The 20,000-nt window shown below is 40.5% G+C and overlaps 1 protein-coding gene across 2 annotated transcripts in view; it reads right to left on the reverse strand.

The window, feature by feature from the left end:
- Positions 1 to 20,000, reverse strand: part of LOC125959087 (allatostatin-A receptor-like) — a 59,630-nt gene that overhangs the window by 15,015 nt on the left and 24,615 nt on the right. For both annotated transcript variants that reach the window (XR_007469752.1, XM_049691866.1), the window contains exons 2-3: positions 10,218 to 10,487; positions 6,637 to 6,795 (exon numbers count right to left, since the gene is read on the reverse strand). Coding sequence is in view for 1 of the 2 variants with exons in the window: in XM_049691866.1 (XP_049547823.1) it covers positions 6,637 to 6,795; positions 10,218 to 10,487 (429 nt within the window). In the remaining variant the exon portion in view is untranslated. The remainder of the gene's footprint in view (positions 1 to 6,636; positions 6,796 to 10,217; positions 10,488 to 20,000) is intronic.

Below are 20,000 nucleotides of genomic sequence, written 5' to 3' on the forward strand. Positions count from 1 at the left end.
CGGTTCGCCAAGCACAACAGATCGGTTTAATAACAGATTTGCGTTAAGGCTACTTTCGCCCGAAATGGTTGCTATTGAAGTGTTGATTGTTTCCGCAGTAACGTAGACTACAGGAAGTTTCGAATTTTATTCTTCGTTACAGAGTATTTAATTCGACAAAAATACAAATGTAGGTTGTTTGAGTACGGATTTTTAGAGTTCACAACTCAACGTTGCTCGTACTGAGTCAGCTGGATCACATATACAAAAGCGACCGAAGTATATTTGCATATGAACTATCGTTGGAAATAACGCTATGGATACACTAGGAAACGCTTTGCTTGACTGTTTGGCTACAACTTAGTTCCTTGCTAGAAATGTCGAGAAACCAGAGCGTTACACTCAATCAGAGTTTTTAAACTTTACCCTACCCGGCTGTGAATTTACGAACAAAAATTTACGTTACGAACATAATTTATAATTCACGAACATAATTGACACCAGTGAAGTGTTTTTGAATCGTAATTTGTGAATGATTTATTCCGTCAAGAATCATCGAACGAAACGAATCCAATCGAATTATCGAACAAAATTTTCAACACGTGCGAGACGAAAAAGAGGTCTACTGATAGCACATCTTCCTTCAAATCGTCTTAGCCTCAGAGAAAGTAATGGTAAAAATGAATTTAGGCAGGCCATGAACCTTGCATTCCATTTCAAAATGGAGTTGGAAAATATGCTCATGGTAAACGGCTGTTCGTCTCCTGATATATTATTCATTCAAAGCGCTCATGTTTGGAGAGGCAATAGAAAACCAAACGACACGCATACAGCAACGATTATGAATATCATCAGCCTTTTGAGTACCTTGTCAAGATACTTTATAATTTCCATTTAACTTTACATGCATATTGACGCATATCGATAATGCGCAACGGTGGGATTTGTCAAACTTAAGCTGGTAGAGCATATGGAACAGATTTACCCATATTAATTACAAATCCAAAACAAATTGTACGGATAATATTTTTAATTTATCTTGAATATATTTTTAATTTACCATAATTTCAAAAGTTACGGTTTAAATCTTCACATAACGCTCAATTAGGTTTGAAATACATTGTTAACTTAAAAAAGAAAGGTACAAAGTAAATCGTGCAAGCGATAAAGATTGTTAAATAGGATCATATTTGCATCGTAGTGTATGCTCGTACTTGTCACCTGCATTGCAATGCAGTCTATGTATGGGCTAAGGTATGGTAAAGCTTGCCTCAATTGTTGGCTACTTTAGAAACTCAACTCCAAAACCGTCGGTTTGGCTGAGAAAGCAATTTTGCCAAGCATCTGCAACGAACACCAGAGGACTTTCAAGAGGAGAAAGAGCAAAGGTAAAAAGGATGCTTTCCTGTGGATGCTAGAGAGTGCCAGTTGTCGGACACATTGGCAGCTACGATGACAGGCCCTGAAATGATCGTTTCATCGTTTCTATATTGGCACGTCGTCTGCAGCAAAGTCGGTTCACTTGATAATGTTCTGATGCTCTTGCTTTCCGGGCCGTGTTGGCAATGCCCACACTGTCAGCAGCGCCATGGCCATGGAGAGTTTCTCTCTGGTGGCATCTACGCTAAAATGACACTTACATTAAATATTTATCAGGTCAAACATCGTTCCATTGCCAAGCAGCATTACCGGACAGAGGCATCCGGCCAACATCAATACCGAGGTACGTGGCCCTTCAACCGGTCGTAGGCTAAATTGTGTGAAACGAAGGCTGACGACACGTTAAGATCGTCTAAAACTCTGACACGGGTGTGTAATCGGAGCAGTCACAGCATCGCTGGTAAATGGTTCTAGAGAATATGAAATTAGTTATCAAAAACCGGGTCAACCTAAAGCATCACAATTGAATATGTTGCAGAATGCTTTATAAGTGCTCAGATACTTAATCAGTGTTCTTAACGGCCGATTCTTCAAACCAGCAAACGTGCGCGTTGTTTATGCTGCAACAGTCCTACCCACTAGGATCAGATTGTCTTTATACATTGTGATAACAGCAATGCTGACTAAAAATATACTTCCCTGTCGTGCCTACTGACCACTTGTCTTGAGGCGTTTATCTTTTCCAACCAGCCCTAGCAAACTGTGCACTGGCGTTAATGCTAATGCTAAACCCTCGCAAGGTTGGAGATAAAACAAAAGCAAATCTGCAAATTGTGATTCCTCGTAACAACAGAAACAAAAACGAAGCCATGGGCATCGTCATGCTGTTGGGCGTAAGAGACTTCCATTTTTACATAAATTAATTGAATGTATTACTTGCCACCTACTGAGCCACGATATCAAGCATCACATTGAAGCAGTTGAGCTAATAAGACTTACATCGCTTCTCATACCGTGGTTTTGCGTTCAGTTATTTTTCAAACAGCTAGGTTAGGCAGGTTTCTGTTGTGCTAATATATTTAAGATCGATAAACATGGTATTCATATTGCATATAAACATGGTATTCATATTGTCAAATAAATACAGGTAATAAATAACTACAGCAAATAAAGGTGTGTGCGATCGATGATCATCATTTTTTATGAGTTACCTTGGTTCATTCAGCAGGGATCACGCTCGACAACTATCGTTCACCTTGTTTGCATTTTCTTACCGCTTATTGACACTGAGATTTAAATCAAAAATCACAATATTCTGCTCACTGCTGCTCACAAATACGGGGCCAGCGGTGGGTGTCTTTGTGTAAGGAACTGTTATTCGGTGAACATGAGTGCTGTGAACTCATTAGTATGCTGCCATGAGATGCAGTTAGCGGTATCGATTTGATGGCCACTACCTAAGCGACGAGGCGACATTGCTTGCCATCAACCATAATCAAGTTACGAAGCATATGTGCCTACGTATGCGTTTGAGTATGAGTTTGCTGCAAAACTGCCAAGTTTGCGTGGAAAGTGTTGTAAATATTGATTTTCTACAATATTTTACAAGCATGTTACCAAGCATGGGCGTGCAATGAAATGTCCTACCTCATTTAATATTAATTTTTTGTTACAATACACATGAGGCTTGCCTGCCGTTATATGTGGCAAAAAAATCAAGCATGTTGGCGTAATGGCATGGCAAACTGTTTAATGTAAATAGTTTAATAATTCCTATGTATGTAATATTCTCATGTCTCACATGCACATGTGTTGCTTTGCATGGTCGATCGGTGTATAGACATGAAACATCCTGGAGTTGTTTACTGTATTAAACTTTCTACATGCCAAAATAAAAATCCATGGCACTGTAGGCATACACGCACTTTGCAACAGCTGCAGTGTACGTGGCATATACACATCGATATGATTCGAGAATGGTGTATCTAAACCATTAATAGTTTGAACTGATACTGAAGCAGCAGTGCAAGAGAGTCATCGTCAAATGAAAGTACGGCGGCCAAATGCCATTGCAGCAGAAGAGTGTTTTTGAGTACATATTATTTGTTCCAAACACAGCTGAGTAATATTGTAAGAGGTTCTGGCAGTTATCTTTTGATGTTATGTGTCTCTATTTATACTCTCAAATGATAAACAAACGCCGCCAAAGTGCGATCGGTGGTTTGATTTCACAACCCGGATGCCTGCCTAGCGGCCGTTTACCATTTTGTAAATAAACAAAATTCATGCTGGAATGCCGTACCACCGTACCATCTATAAAGTGCGCTCGTGTATGACGTGCGGTGACTCCCAAATGTTTGCTGCAAAAAGTAGGGAGGTGATGCTCAATCCACGAGTGGAGTGGAATAGGAAACTGATTTCCTGCAATACGCGCTAGCATTCCCCTCTGTTTCTCTTTCCATGCGTCGAGTGTATAACGGCTAGAGCAGTTTAAGAGAAGTATAATTAGGTTGAGCAGAACAGGAAACGTTGCAGGTTATTAGCACGCCATTTGGTTATGGTGGAAATAATATTACCTGACACCAGATGATAATAATGAGATGACAAAAACATAGAGCCGAGCTTACAGTTTCAGTCGTTTTGTAACAGTATTCTTTATAAAATAGAACAATAATGTTTCTGAACTTAGGGATTTACTCTAACGTTATTGATTAGCTCTACAGCTCTAAAAATAACATCACTAAAGCTAAGGAAACACTGGTGCTATTAATGGAACGATGGCGCCACATTTTCGCCGTGTTCCGTTAAGGAGACATTTCAATTGTTGTTTCGATTGCCATTATCCAATAGAAACATAATGTCCTGCCTGTAGAAGATGTACAGTCGGTTCCAAAGCTAGATTTCCGTTTCGATTCGACTAATTTCCTTCCTCACTGTGACGAACTGGCTCTCTATTTTCATTGAATGCCATTGTAAGCACCGCAGTTCCGGTGAGTGATGCTTTGAATGCTGTGCTATATCAAATATAGAATTCGCCGCTGTTCAAGATCATGGATTCGTAACGCTTTTGGTTTTTGGTTTCTTTCTGTTATGAAGTATCGATTCTGATAAAATGCCTGAATCGGAGTACCAACCGACCATAAGGTACCTGTAACGTTTGATTTGATTGGCAGGATTTATATGACTCAATACTTGGATAAAAGAATCCGGAAACGATCAGAATGGGACTGGATGTGGTAAAAAGAACCAGGAAACCATTCAATTGCATACGAGTTTCTTTGTCATTTCCTTTTCTGTCAACGTAAGGTTATTTCATTTCACGAAGGTATGTCTGCATTTGAACGTTCGCTTCATTCCGTATTTAGCTCATTGTTTCGATTTATTGCCATTGTATAAGACCGAGGTGATATCTCGAAAACAAGTAAATGAGAAGAAGTTATACATTCCCTCCGGAAGAAGTTACCTTGCGGCAAATGAGAATTATAAAAATGTAAAAATGAGAAATTCAATTTCACTATGATACGAGCTCAAGGATACTTTAGTATCCTTCAAGCTTTACAGCGGTGCATAAAATTGCATAGCAATGGACCTGCAGCACATGAATATATATTTACCATGCATGCGGTACAATTACCTTTTATGCTTTTTCAGTTAACCGTTCGCGTTCAAAAGGGAATTGTTATATGAATAAGCCGCAGGATCCACATGATATACATAGTTTAAACATTACTTTTGCATTGCAGAGAGATACGAAACCAGTTAAATGATCCTGTTAGCTGACGTTGGACCAGGATAATACTGTTCTGTTGGCATTGTATTTGAGAGTAGTTTAAACATTCGGTCTGGTACACTGAGCAGTATTCATTACAGACAGGAATACACAGGAAGCCATTCCACCAAATTTTTATATCCTATCAACTCAATTTCTGTATGTTTCCCGCATGTCAACCAGCTTGGCACGTTCAAATTATATATCTAAGAAAGCATAACAAAATAAGAGCCAGCTAGCAAATCGAGGATACTACTTTATGTTCCAGAAGTAATATAAATTCCAAATTCAAGTAGTTTCTTTACAAAATGCGGAGCAAAATTTCATATAAATCAACTATGGTGTAAAATGTGGATTAATAATAAAAGAGTGAAATATATTAACTTAAAAGGTTAGTTAGGTACACCATGGAACTGTTGGATATGGAACAATGTAAATGTGTGTGCCCTTAGTGCCCTACATGATTTAGGTCGTCTAAGCTCGATGTAAGCAATTGGACGGGTTTCTAATATAACCAATAAACGAAACGGACATAGCCACGTGATGATTCTACTTTCGGGACCAACACGAGACCTGATCAATACTATTTACACAGGATCAGGGTTTTTCGTACCTTGCAAAATGCAAATCAGCCAGCGGTTGGTCTTGATATCTAGGACCTTGCAGAACCAATCAATCTTGCATCCGTCCAAGTGTACCGGAAACGTCATCAAACGAATATGGAATCATCAAACACGTGCAAAGGATCGGAAAAGACGTCAAACAGAGGTAAACTGTACCCTTGTCGGCATAACGTTTCTCTATCGGTTCCGTCTTTGGTCTACTAAAGCGTTTGGTCGCCCACTAGTTTATTGTCACGTGGTTTGTTATCAAACAGCCGTTTCGGTGAGAAAGTTAGTAAATACTCGAGCTATGTCGACTCTGCTGTAGTTGAGTTCGTCATTCTTAGGACGGAGTTTTTCGAGCTGAATCTGCTCCAATCTTGAGAGTTGATAACAGGATTTCGAGGAATAGAAAGGCCGTTTAAAGATTGCATTAAGTTTGCTGGGTTCTTTTCCAGGAATTGTATTATCTAATAAATGTTATTAAAATCATATCAAATATAAGTAATCATGAAAACCCCTCGCCCATCGATATTGCAATCATGTGGCCATGTTTTAAACGTTCAAAATTACCCAGAACCAAAGTCTGCCGATGTTAATGAAACCTAGATGAAAGCAACCGCAAGATCCGGGAAGCGAGTGACATAATTTGTTGTTTTCTCACAATTGGCAGAGGGTGGAATGGACAAGCAACGCCCAAGATAACAAAAACGTCATTCTCTGTAGAAGCCATAATGGAATGATAAATTACTTCCCTTCGTAGGATGACTAACCACAAATGGAAACATGGAACACTGGGGTGAACAATCATACCGAGGTTCTACTGGCGTACAGGCGTACGGAGTAGTCGGAATGAATGACAGAAAGTCACATTTGCTTCTCCCAAGAGCCTACAGCAACACTCACCTTGCGGAATGCTTTCCGGAAGTTCTCCGAGAGGAACGCATATAGTAGCGGATTGATGCAGGAACTAGTGTACGCCAGCACGTGGGAGATGATTTGTAGCGAAAGATGAAAGGGTGATACCGTTTCGAAGGCGTCGATACTTTTCAATAGCAATATAACCTGCGAAAAAAGATGAAATAGTTTTATTCATAAGCTAGAGAAGAAAGTTTATAAGAACAATGAAATATGCTGGAAAATGTGTTTATAAAATGTACTTTCATGACACCAACGGTTTGCATATTCACCATCGTTACTGTGGGAGGTTTGATGCCAAGCAATCTTTCCATTCGTTTAAGCCACTGGGGACACCATTGTGACACATGTTTCGTGTAACAAAAGGCAGCTCGAGTCACATGCATTGCTATGCTTCGGCGCAACCCTAGACTTCCGAAGATAAGGGTGGCCACTGGCGATGATAGTTTGTGTTTCCTTTCTCCAACTCTCAGTAAAAATTGTATTCGTTATGAATAAGATCCCGTTGTGTGACATTGACAAAGGTTTTCAGAGAAATAGTAAACAATACTTGCCTGCAAGGTTATTATCATTTTAATGAGATAAAAATTACAATGTAACGGCGCAAATATTTTCCTCTTCCGACATGCCCGTATGGCCATATGCGTTACAGGAATAAGTTCGAGCAACACTTGAAAGCAATGGCGTAGCAGTAGAGGTGAATGTTACAGCACGTTTAATACTTTGCTTCAAAACTTTGCTCATTTTGACATCGCAGTGCATTCGCCCCCAACAGTGCAAAACTATGGTGTTTAGTTTTATTACTGCGAAGGGTAGCTGTGACGAGCTGACTACAGTATTCGGTACAATAAGGTATTACGTTCTTTTCCTTTGTAGAGGTTGCGGTAGAGATTCCAGCACATGAAAATGAACATCATTTTTTTTAAACAGAAAAGGATCTGCATCATAATTATAAACAAACAAAAAATTACAAAGATGGTTGTTGGAAACTGATAGAGTAGAGTATTAACAAAATCTATTGGATAAAATCGAGCCCTAAAGATCAATAATAAAAACTATTTAATAAACACGTTATTTTCAATCAGTGTTGATCCTCCATCGCTTCAATATCATCGTTTATTTTCAAGGTGCGCTTAAATAGCAATCTAAGTATTTGTTAAGATTTTCTTTTACACTTTCCAACATAAGCTGAATATGAATGAGAGGTGTCGCAGCCGGTAATTTTACTTCATTCCAACGATGAAAGGCGTTGACTTGTAGAATCACCTATTGCCCGCTATCAACGATAGTATCCATGGACGCAACTGTCATAGTCCAATATCGAACTATTTATGTGACCATAGCTTATCGTTTTCTGGTTGGGAGGGGAAGGAGAGAAGGGATATCCGAGCCGTATGCTGGCGTAGACCGGGCTTAGCTAATAGCCCTACTCCATTGATATCAGAGTGATATGTATGTTGGCCAGACAAATTTTCCACCCAATCGCCCAAATAGGTACATTTGGTGCTGTTCAAATGTTATGAATACGATGGAGAATCTCTATAGTCGAGCCACATTTCAAAAGAAGATAAAATGAACTGTTCCCACCATACTAGTGCAATGCTAACTAAAAGTTACAGCTTGCTCGCAGAATGGTCTACGGTGCACTGTGCAGGACGACCGGATGAAACGTTGATTACACAGGTGCAATAGACGGTTGGAGCCTTGCCGCTGCGTCATGGTTTAGTTTGGGCCATGCTATGATGCTAAAACACGCACTCGACTCCAGCGGTCGGAATGCATGAAATGTACAAGTCATCCCATCTGTCGTCGATATAGAAAATCAATTAGTAGAACCCCTATTGTATCCATTCTAACATGGACCCAATGATTTCATATGATGAATTTGTGTTTTGTACCATAGAAACGTATTACATCAACTAGAACAGTAGGACTAGTGCTCGTTCCATTTTGAAACTACACATTATTTAAATCGCAAAATGTTTCGAAATTTCATTTTAATTTTAATTAATACCTTTACATGATGGCATTTGGTGATTAAATTTCGGGTTTATGTTTTGGTTAGTGTAAGCCTTATCGATTTATAGAGATTTAGGCAGGGAAGGGGGTTTGGCTTGTATGACAACAAGTGTAATGGCTTCACTTTAAATTACAGTCTATTTCTAATCAATATTTCACCGGTGATTGAGCGTCAACAACACCATTTGCCATATTGGGTGCACACCAATACGATATGATAATCAAATTTATTTACGTGGAAATTTGGAATTCAATGTTAGCGGAAGTGAAAGGAGTGAGGGCTGTGTGTGTGTGTGGTGCATCTCACTCAATTTCACTGCACACAATATCAATGCATTTAAACTCATATCGTAGAAACTAATGCTACGTAATGTTGCGGGCATAGTTGACCCATCAATCAATCACGGAGATTCGCACCGTCATGCGATGGCCCATCGGGACCGTGATTTGATTTGCCACAATTTATCAATCATTACGCCAAACCACAGCAGTACCCATCGGAATTGGGCCAATGGTTTCCAACACAAAGCACATCATCAATTCCCCGGACCGTTAACAATCGGTCGGTATGCTTTGGAATTTCATCGTTCAGCGCCCAAAATGCTTAAAGCCCACATTCTACCATGATTGCTACAGATTTCATTTTACTGTTGTGGTGTGTTCTGGTGAGGTATAACGGTACAACACGGTTTCCTAGTTCTAGGTTTACCATAAGGACTCACTGATTACGTAAGAATGGTTTATGATAAAGCATAAGTCTTTGTTAGGCTTGATGTTGGATTTTATTAGTCTTTTGCGCTGAATTTTCTCTCTGTGGATACATTTATGGGCGATAGTTGCATTATGGTTTATCAAATATTAAATACAAAATTACCACAAGAATAAACAATAAAAGAAAAAGAAGAAACATTGGAAAACAATATAGTCCGTTTATAAATGCCACAGAAAGTGACATGTTGATGCAATTTGCCTTGATGCTTAAAAGATCAGAAACAGTTAGAGTAGAGCTTGACAATGATTGAGGAATGTGTTGACAATATTCGCATAGCCAGTCCTTTCCCAACTTATGCCTACAGTTTAATTTTGCCTTCTCTGATCCTCTGCTTCCAGTGGAATCTGAATGTGACGTCTGATGGATGCTTGTTTAATTTCAAGCGCAACACCGAACATTAGCTTGACCTATAATGCAGATGGGCACTGCAGTGCGCGTATAAACGGTGTACATTCGATGGGAAGCAACCACATCCACACATCATTGTCATGTTGGGTAGTGAAACTTTATTCATTACCCACGATCTCTTGGGGAAAAGGTCATTCCTTGTGGTTAGTGCCTAACTGATGCTGCGACAAACTTTCCTACTTATTTCCATTTCCAAAGAACTTCTCGCGGGTGATGGCTAGAGTTAAACTAGACGAGTTTTTGGGAATGAAATGACAGGACACGGCCGTGATGAAGATTGCGGCTCCCTAATATGCTCCATAGCGTTGGTTGCTGTACAGTAGATTGTTCGGGCACAGTGTTTCGCCTCCGTTTTTTACGACTAACTCACCTGTATCGGGCACCAAAGTGATGCGAAGGCCGCCACCACAATCACCACCAAGCGCGTGACACGCTTTTTGCCCTTCTTCGATTCAGCTGACCGCCCGCCGACCGAGCTCCGCCAGAGTCGCGATAGCATCCACATGTACAGCACACTGATCAGTATCAGGGGCACTACATACGAACTGAGGAAGAACGCAATGTGGAAGGCAGCCCAGGAAAAGTTATCGTTCTCCAGAAAACCGCACTTCTCCGTCTCGTAAGAGTCGTCGGTGTAGAGCTGTGGAAGAGCGAATGAAAAAGAAAAGGTGAATGAAACAGTGAACAAGAGCCAAGTTTAAATGAGTTTCGCCCAAGGAATGCTGTGAAGAAAGTTTTAAACTACCACTCTTCTCGTTTTTCTGCCCGCTGATCTGTTGACGAGTTCAGTTGTTCCATAATCAAAACCTTCGATATTCAATATAATTCCTTCTTGGTTCGTTGGTAACTATTGAGGTCGATTGAAAGGATGACCAGATTTATTGTTAAAAAAAAAGAACTTCACATTTAAAGCGTGTTGTAATTGTAATGATGCCCCTTCAGGATGTGGGTAGCAAGTAAACTATTCCATCTCCATCCATCTGCAAGCGATGGACCATCGCACGCGTTGAGAAGAAGTGAAATTTTGTTGAAAAGCGATTGCTTCTGGAACATAATTTTCCCATCGATCTTCAGTAAGCGCTAAAGCAGAAAACTATTAAAAAGAAAGCAAATCAATCGAAGCTCTCCTTAAGGATCTTTGCTCGTTGCCTTGGACACATGCTGTGCACCATCGATCAAATCTGATTTTGCTTCATTCTTTTCTGCTTTATTTCGCATGGCAAGATTACATCCCATCATTATCGTGACCCGTATGTCCATGACATTTGGTCAGACAGCAGTATCGTCAATGCACCTTTCCCGTATGATAAAGATTTCTGCTCGGAAGGGTCAGCGCAGTAATCTATCTCGTCATCATCACTCCAGTATCTTGAAGTCGCGCCATGCCAACGGTTTACCGGGCGTAAATTAATTAATCAACACTTAATACATTTAATTACTCGCAATAATTACGTTACTTCCGAGTGGCAAAAGGATATCTGAGAGTGACTCACCGGACATGAGATTTCGCTGTACCGCTCGGGTTGAACAGCCCGTAAGCGGATCGTAAATCAAAATGATCGTAAATTTTCCTTGGGTTTAGTACCTCGTCTAGTCAGGATGCGGTTCGCTTGGAGGATATACGTTTTATTAAAAGCGGTGTTCCCACTAGAACCGCCAACCTACGCATAGCTCCAATAAATTCTTTATCAATATTTTTGAAATAGTGTTACACATTTGCTAAAATCCAAAAATACTGAATAACCCTATATGTAGTTCTGTTGACAATCGGAAATTTTCTAACTTTTGAAATGGTTGAGTTTTAGTGACTTTGTTAACTAATAAATACACACCGTTTGTGTATTTCAACGAAAAAAAAAACACATAATAGCTTTAGCAAACAGTTTGCAGAGCTGCAGTCTGATTGTTCATCGGCTTTTACCTCCTGAGCTTAACGACACTGTATGCCAATTCAATCGGCTTTGCTCTTCCTCGAGAAGAGATGGAGACTAATCGAATTCGGCCTTCGAATACCATTTGATTTCATTCCATTCGCCATTCCTAGGGAAAAAAATATTTCTCTTGAATTTTCACCATTGTTGCTGGAGCAGCGTACTTCCTGATGAATATTGGGAGAGAGGTTAAGCCTATGGACTCCGCTTCAGCAAAACAGAATCGAATATCAGATCACATAGCCTAGCATTTGTGAATTCGGCTGTTTTATATGTGTTAAAAAATTGTACAATGAGAAACATTCAGAAAATAGAACTTTCAAAGAAATTCATTATATTCCTTGCTCTATTCGTTTGATAAGATTTAAATATAGAATGGAATAGAGATATCGTACTTTCCTTCACAAAACGTGGCTATTCACGCTGTGAATTTTATTAGCAACTCCAAGACTTTACCTATCATATCTACAGTGTCTTCTATTTCGCTTTGAGTTTATCGATAATATTGCTCGCTTTATGAAAAAAGTAAACCTAAGCATTAGCAGCTTAAGAATAGGCTGCCCAGCCAACGAACGTCTATCCGTCTATTCGTTGGGCTTCCAATACCACTGAAAATGGTCTTTAACGACCATTGACCGGAAGCGGTCGCGCTGGTCGCTTTGGTGTGAGCTTATGAATGGGCTTTTTTATTCCATTTCCGTCCCTAAAACTTAATAGCGCGCCGAATGCTTCAGTATCTTCTATCACAGTTCATAGAGCAGCTTATGTAAGACCAATGGCTAAAGGCAGATAATTTCAAATGATTTGTGTGCCGTCGCAATTTTCTCTATATAGACCAAATCTATCTAGAAAACAACTAAAGAATTTACTGTATTTTGTTCCCTGTAAGGTATTATTAACTTCAAAGAGAAACCCGCAAACAAATAAAAAAATAATCAAATATTAAAACGACACCATACAATCGACATTAATAATAAGTTCGTAATTACCTGGTATATCATTATTATTAATAAAAACTATCAGTTAATTATAATCGACGCAAATTTGTTAACAGCTTTGACAAAAAAACTGCACATTCAACGGTTAATTCATTCTCCACAAGCTCTCTTCTGTCTCTGTGACTTCTAACGAAAAGGGCTCGTGACACTCAACCGTAAACTTAATTAAGGTTTATCAAACAAAGTTTTCCAATGGTACCTTGGCAGCTGACACACCAAGTGATCCGACAACAGAACAAAATAAGACCCAAGAGAAATTTGTAAATAGACGGAAAAAAGGATCCTCTGGGAAGGATACAGAATTACAAATTTGTTTCATAAAGATCCTATTTCAGACGTCTGTTTACAAAGTAAAAGAAATCATTCAATGTAACCTGTAGGTGATGGATACTACGGCAACCAGAACCAGCTGTTAAGAATATCCTACCTTCTCCAGGAAGACATAGTAAGGGTTGCCAATGGGTTCGGAGAATCCGTTAGAAAACAAAATTCATGCCCTTCGAAAGGTACATACTGAGAATTTGAAACTGAATCGTACATCGCCGAAGGTTAAGGATGTAGTGTTTAATTTATTTAATTAAATTAAGGTTTTTGGCACGCATACCATACCATACTTGTTTTCGATGGATCCAGAGTCTGAAGATAACTTATTCGAATACTATGATTATTTCCAGCAGAAATGGAAACGCATGGTGTTTTGATGCTTTTTTATTACGTGACAGCATCATCGTTCAGCTACCTTATTGAACATTACATTTCGCTTGAAGAACCTTATATTGATTTATAATGTGATGGAATGATTGCAATTTAATATCAATTTTGTTTCCAAAATGTTACAGAATTACATAATCGGATAACTCAAACAGGACCCGAGATTCATAAACTCTTCCAGCGCAAATTCTATCACTCGCTGAGGTTATTGTGCGAAAGATCGACTCTCAGTGAAGTAGCTGAAGATTTTATCAAACTGAGCGACCATACAAATCGATTACGCCAAGCCCTATTTGTGGTTAGGAGACTACAGTTGGTCGCTTCGCTTCTCGAAACTCGATCACCAGAAACATCTTCCTACGCGCTCTTCATGCTTGAAAATGTTCCGGTATTTTGAGCGTCTGGCCGAAGATTGGGACAAAAAAGCTGTCCTTTGCAGCAGTCACAAGCAAGCCGCTTTCTTTTGTGGTTTCCTCTTGAACTGAAGCCGTCATCGCAGTCAGCGTGGAAGAATTAATTTGATTTTGACTCCAAGACGCAATGTCTGATACAAATAACTACGAGAACAGTGTTGGTTGGAAATACATTTTTCGGTTGTGATTCGTAAACCGAATAAGTCGCAAACGCTCAATGGGTTTTCGCTTTACTTGAAGTAAATATCTTGCTAGGAATCACTAACATCAGTCGATATTTGATTCTATTATTTTTGACAGGACTGATACAGAACTGATTTTATCATATAATCGGAATGAACTCCCAAACAACTACATCTTAACATCAAGAAAACTGCTTACACTCTGGTGTAATCCATATCAGCTAATATACATGTAAACATAAGAGCTTGGTTAATGATTGAGTTATTGATATTCCATAAGAATTTCCGATTGAACGTTCCTGTCTCGGCTGTCCTGTCAATCATAGTTAGAAACACAGCGTGGTTGCCCTGTTAAATTGTCTTAGGGTCGAATCTTGTAAATCGTCACAATTGCCACCATTAATTATTCATTAGCCTGGTAATGACCGAATCGTCTGGCACTCTTTTCATGTAATAGGATTGAGATTTGAAACAACTTGACACTGATAGTGCCAGGAGAATGCTAACTTTAAAAGCCGCTTTTCAGCCTAATCTTGCATTTTCAAGTGCTTGAATGGACCAACACGAAACTAACAACATGAAAAGGGTTTTCCTCTCAGACGAGTGGTGGTTTATGGAGATGATAACGATGAGAACAATTTTTGAAAGAACGATAAGACAATATCATTAATCTACACAGTGTTTTTGTTGGTAGAAATACTTTTAGAATGGTGTTTAAATAGATCTATTTACAATAGCTTAACTTTAAATTAAAGCAATAGGATTTCGCGGAAAAGATGTCGAAGCAAAACTGACACACATTTCATTGCATGAAAGAAGAGTTGAATATAACAAGATCAAAATAAGTAGAAGAGATAATTTTTGAGCTATGAGCGCGTTCATCATGGTTTTACTGTAAGACGCTTCTAACATTCAAAAAATTCAACTCAAACTCCACTGTCAGGGTCAATTTAATCGTTCGCTCTTTGGAATGTTTCGCAACATTCCGGTATACCCTCTACAAACTCATGCTAGCGTTTTGCTGAAACGATCCTGTTGAGAATATTGCGAGAATCGGAATGTCGACACTTCATCAAATCGATAGGTAATAAAGAAGCAGAACGTTAGTGTCAGACACACCATGGCCACTTACTCGAAACACTTTTTGTTGCTTCAAAATCGCGGTGGAAGTGTATTGGCCATACGCATCTCGGCTCTTTCTTTGAAAGCTTTAGCAAATTGTTTTTCCATTCTTCACAAATCACAATCCCAATCGATCGACGAGTTGAGTTGGGTAGTAGGGAAGGATAGTTGCGTGAGTTTACTACCACCTACGATGATAAATGAACTTCCCGCCGACTGATGTTCGAGTTCCGACACAATCACCCATTACCGTAGCTGGCAGGGCGATGAAAGGATCTCCATCCCAACGACTAAATGAACCGATTCGATAGAACGGACGATGGACGGATTTGGGCAGGAATCGCTGGCTGTTCATACAATCTGTACAAAAACGTGCGAAGAATTTCAATGATCAATCATGACAGCCAGTTGGCCTCGAAAGGTTCTATCCGTTTGATGGCCGGAACGTTTTCGTAATGGATCGACCTGGTTTAAACGTACGGTTCCAACCGTTGATCGACCTTTCGACACCCTGCGATGTTTAATTCTCTAAGCAAAGCTCCCAAACTTGGCTTTAAAATGAAAATAACATTGGACCGGTACTCTGTAAAGGAAAGCAGGATTTTATAAATGGGTCTCTCGTAAAAAATCACGTAAAATACAGCGCTGTTCACCTAACTTTCCGACTTGATGATTTTGACAGCGACTTTATTTGATTGAATAATGATCTGTGGATTCGACGCGTCGTGGATGGTTCACTCGACTGTACCTCTGTACTGGGAATGTGTTCAGCAGTGTTGAACCAGTGTTGAATGGTATTGGAAGCTGCAATCTGAGCACTAAACATAAACTACGACAGCAAGGCCGTCTGCCAATGGTTAGCACCATCGGAATATCTCTCTAGGAATAGGAATTTCAAATCGTAGTTTCGCATCAAAGACGGGTTTCTAGTTGAAGTACCACTTCGTGCAAACGTTCCACGGCATGTGTATCTTTCGTTCTACTCCAACGTTGTCGAATCGTTTTCCCTAGTGTGCACATGATCCTTTGGTGAAACCAATGGAAATAACGTTCAACCGCAAAACGTTCTGTATCCTTCTCACATCCAGCATCGCCGAATGGAACTGAGCGCTCCATAGCAACGTAACGATGACCGTACACCGTCTGCGGATCCAACAGTTTTGTGCAAAATCTCCACCGAAATAAATTGACGTTCGTTACTGCTGATGGTAGCTGCGGATAGTGCGGTTCAATACATTGCCGCACTTCAAAAGCCCGACCGCCCTTTACCCGTATAATTTTTCATTCATCTCGAAACCGAGATTAAAACGAAGCGAACCGAGATTGCTGGTCGATGTGTTCGAGTCCGGCCATGGGCACCGATACGCTGTACCCGCTCACCGTCATCCCCTAAAAGCCATGATCATTCGAATTTATCCATCAAGCTTCATCGATATGCCCTCCAGTGTTCCTGCGGTAAACAAACATCCTTTCTACAATCCTCCGGCGATAGGACGTGTCAGCAAAATTTATTTCAATTTCCATACCACAAAAATGTAATTTTGTGCTCTGCACCGTACAATGTTCACCGTGCTCGGCTACATACATCGCCGAGGAAAAGGCATAAAACAAAGTCGATGTCGATAGTGATAACTAACAGAGTTGCAAAGTTGACCGAGAGCCGGAAGAGCTCGTTAACCGCGTGGTCGAGTAGTGAGCTGATGGCGAAAAGGAACAACAAGAACCGTTCGAACCAATATCGGTGCGGACAGGGTCCGAACATGACTGTAACCGTACGGGATACCGGGTACCACCGATCTGTCCAACATTGTTTGAACACTGCAAAGTGGCTTTGCAGTGCCCTGCAGCGCTTCGGTGTAACCGATGCAATGGCAGTGGATGCTGGTAAGCATACCAATAGCACTGACACATTCGTATCCTCCACGGTGACCACGACCGTGGCAAAACCCGTTATGTACAATGATTGCGATAGGTTTGATGAAATGCGATGTGATGCGATGCGATACCACTCGGTTACGGCCGGATTTACGATCGTCGCGCGGTTCGCTTGTTTTCTGCAGAGGATTTCGGGGTAGAGAATTGTCAAACCACCTCTCAGTGGACTGTCAGCGGTTAACTTACGCAACAGGTGCCCCAATCTCGTGTAATGTATCATTTATTTTCAGCTTTCAGCGGATCATGCTGATGGTGCGTGCGGGTGTCGACCGCCTACGAACCGATTTACGAGCCAATCGGGTGAATCCGTCCGCTTCATTCTCGAGAGCATTTGACCAGAGGGCATAGCATATTGAATTGTTGATGTAACCGAAGCATAGCGTACAGCCAGTATATAGCTCCTATCGTAGAATATTGCGTAGATGTATGCTTGAAACGATAGTGTGATGAACTACGGTTAGCCATTAACCGATAGCTACGAGCCATTGGGTCGTTGGTACATTATTCATGAACATTCTGCGGAGCACGGTAGCGCATCAAATATCAGATGTAATATGCAAGAGGTGGATGGGTTGACAGCATTTGCTAATCGAGAACAAACATCGCACATATCCCAAGGTCCTATTCCTTCAATTTAATGGAGAATAACCCGTGTTTGTAGGCGTTTTGCAAAACATTTCACATCTTGATGATGTAGGAATTTATCCAAGGAACTGAGTACTAAGCGCTCAGCTTATAATGAGCAGCTCTGTATATGAAAGAATTTACCTGTTCGGGACAATATTCATGTAGAATAACATTACCATTTTATAATCACGTTTAGCGTACATTCGGCGACAGCATACCGCAGCAACAATAAAATAATCAATCGCATTCGCTCCGTTACACATTGCTGATTGGGAAAATATTGATATTGATGGAACGATAAACATTTAATTTACCTGCACAATTGAAACATTAAAAGTCCAAAACCAAACGATGAATGAATTAAATTCCAAGATCAGTTATTGAATGTTCGTACCTACATAGCGTTGAACTTTTCAATTCAATATACGTTACTCCCGATGAATAAACCTCAGAATAGCCAAAAGCCTTGCTAACCACTCATCAACCTGTCATGGTAACATTCCTCGATGGCAGTATAGGAACAGCGATATACTGCAGAACACTCTGCACTGGTAAATTGTTTCCAAACTCTCTAAAACTCCCAAACCAGCAGTGACACGATGAGGTAAAACATCATCAAAAGCATTTCGTTATGCATTCCGCCCCAGAAAACTCTGCAGTATCGTGAAGATGTTCACGACACACCATCCATCCCCGACCAAGGGCTGCGGTTTTTGTGTGAGAAGGAGATGGTATGTGCAGTTCGGAAGAAACAATGCTTCAAGACGTTGCCAATGCGACTAGCAATTTAAGAACGAACGTTCAGAAGCCATAAGTCTCCCGGGTACATAATAGATGGCTCTTCTGTTATCGCCCTAGAGTGGCAACGATCTTCTAGGGCATCCATGTGGAGGTGCACTTGCGGGTATTCACATGTGTTCTACGAGATGGCTTCTTGCGTGGGATGCGACTGTTCTAGGAACCGTTCCAGCAGGAATTAGCAATGCAGATGAGATTCACTTAATTTGAGGATGCATAAACCCAACGACAAGTGAAATTTCATCGCACATGGAAGGATGGCACCATTCTTCTGGTTAGCCGCCCACCGTCGACTGGCTTGCGTGGTCCTTGGGTGCACAGTGGCCTGGCAGCCTGCCCGTACCGTTGGTCGGACATCGATGGTGACGATCTTCATATGGTTCATTATGATTTACTTGTTGAAGATACAACCGCTCTGAAGTGTGTCTGGCGCAGTCTGCATAAGGGGTGGCGGCACCACTACTCTGCTCGCCCATTACTACACAGCTCCGTTATAGGTCCTTATGTGTGAGTGACATCGACATCGAGCACACTTCATTGAAGGACAGAAAGTTGGATGGTGGCAGATGGATTATTCCACTAAATTATATAATAACCCACTAGCATTTCCTATGGTTAGCCCAATTATGGCTTGGGGAAGCTCCACCGTGATAGGTGCCAAACGAGAATACGTCAGTGGCTTGAGTGACCAGAGTGAGTAGTCAGATCATGAAAGGAAGACGATTGGTAGACAGATTACTGCTAACAGCAAGCCATTTTTTTTTATTAAACTATACTTAAGCTAAACTATTGAAATCAAACGGCGTGTACCCGTTGACTTTGTATGGAGTGATTTAAGTTTTGCTTTTGATGTTTAATATTAATTAAACTCTATATTGTGCGACGCTTTCTTCTGGTTTAGAAATTACCATGTATGTTTTAGTTGCCAACCAATGTTGTTGATTCGAAATCAATAATAATGTGCTCCACCAGTACAGTTTGAATCATTTAGGCACCATTAATGACTGGTAAATAGTCATCCCATTAATGTTCACTTTCATTCGATGACCCATCCACGAAATTAATGGATAAAAGATATTGGTCAGGGTGTACCCCCTGTTCGACTGCAGTGTAGCAGTGTTCGATATCCGTCTGGACATATCGACTATCACTCAATAAACATCACAGTTGACGGGCCCGAACGGTAAAAGAAACACTACCAAGAGTGTCGGAAAACAATCGTTACTAATTAACACTAACAAATGTGCTGTCACGCACGCAGCTCCGCTGACGCAGGAAACGGTATGCGCCGTTGCACAGAGGTAGCTGACTGACTATTAGCTGTCTGCTGAAGGACGTCTCACATCGTATGAAAATCAATTAACCATCGTCTCCTATCCGTTGCCCTCCGTTGCCAAATCTGTCGATTCACGGGAATCCCTTCATTTAATTAGCGA

This window comes from Anopheles darlingi, chromosome 2, assembly GCF_943734745.1.
Source record: "Anopheles darlingi chromosome 2, idAnoDarlMG_H_01, whole genome shotgun sequence".
Classification (NCBI taxonomy): domain Eukaryota; kingdom Metazoa; phylum Arthropoda; class Insecta; order Diptera; family Culicidae; genus Anopheles; species Anopheles darlingi.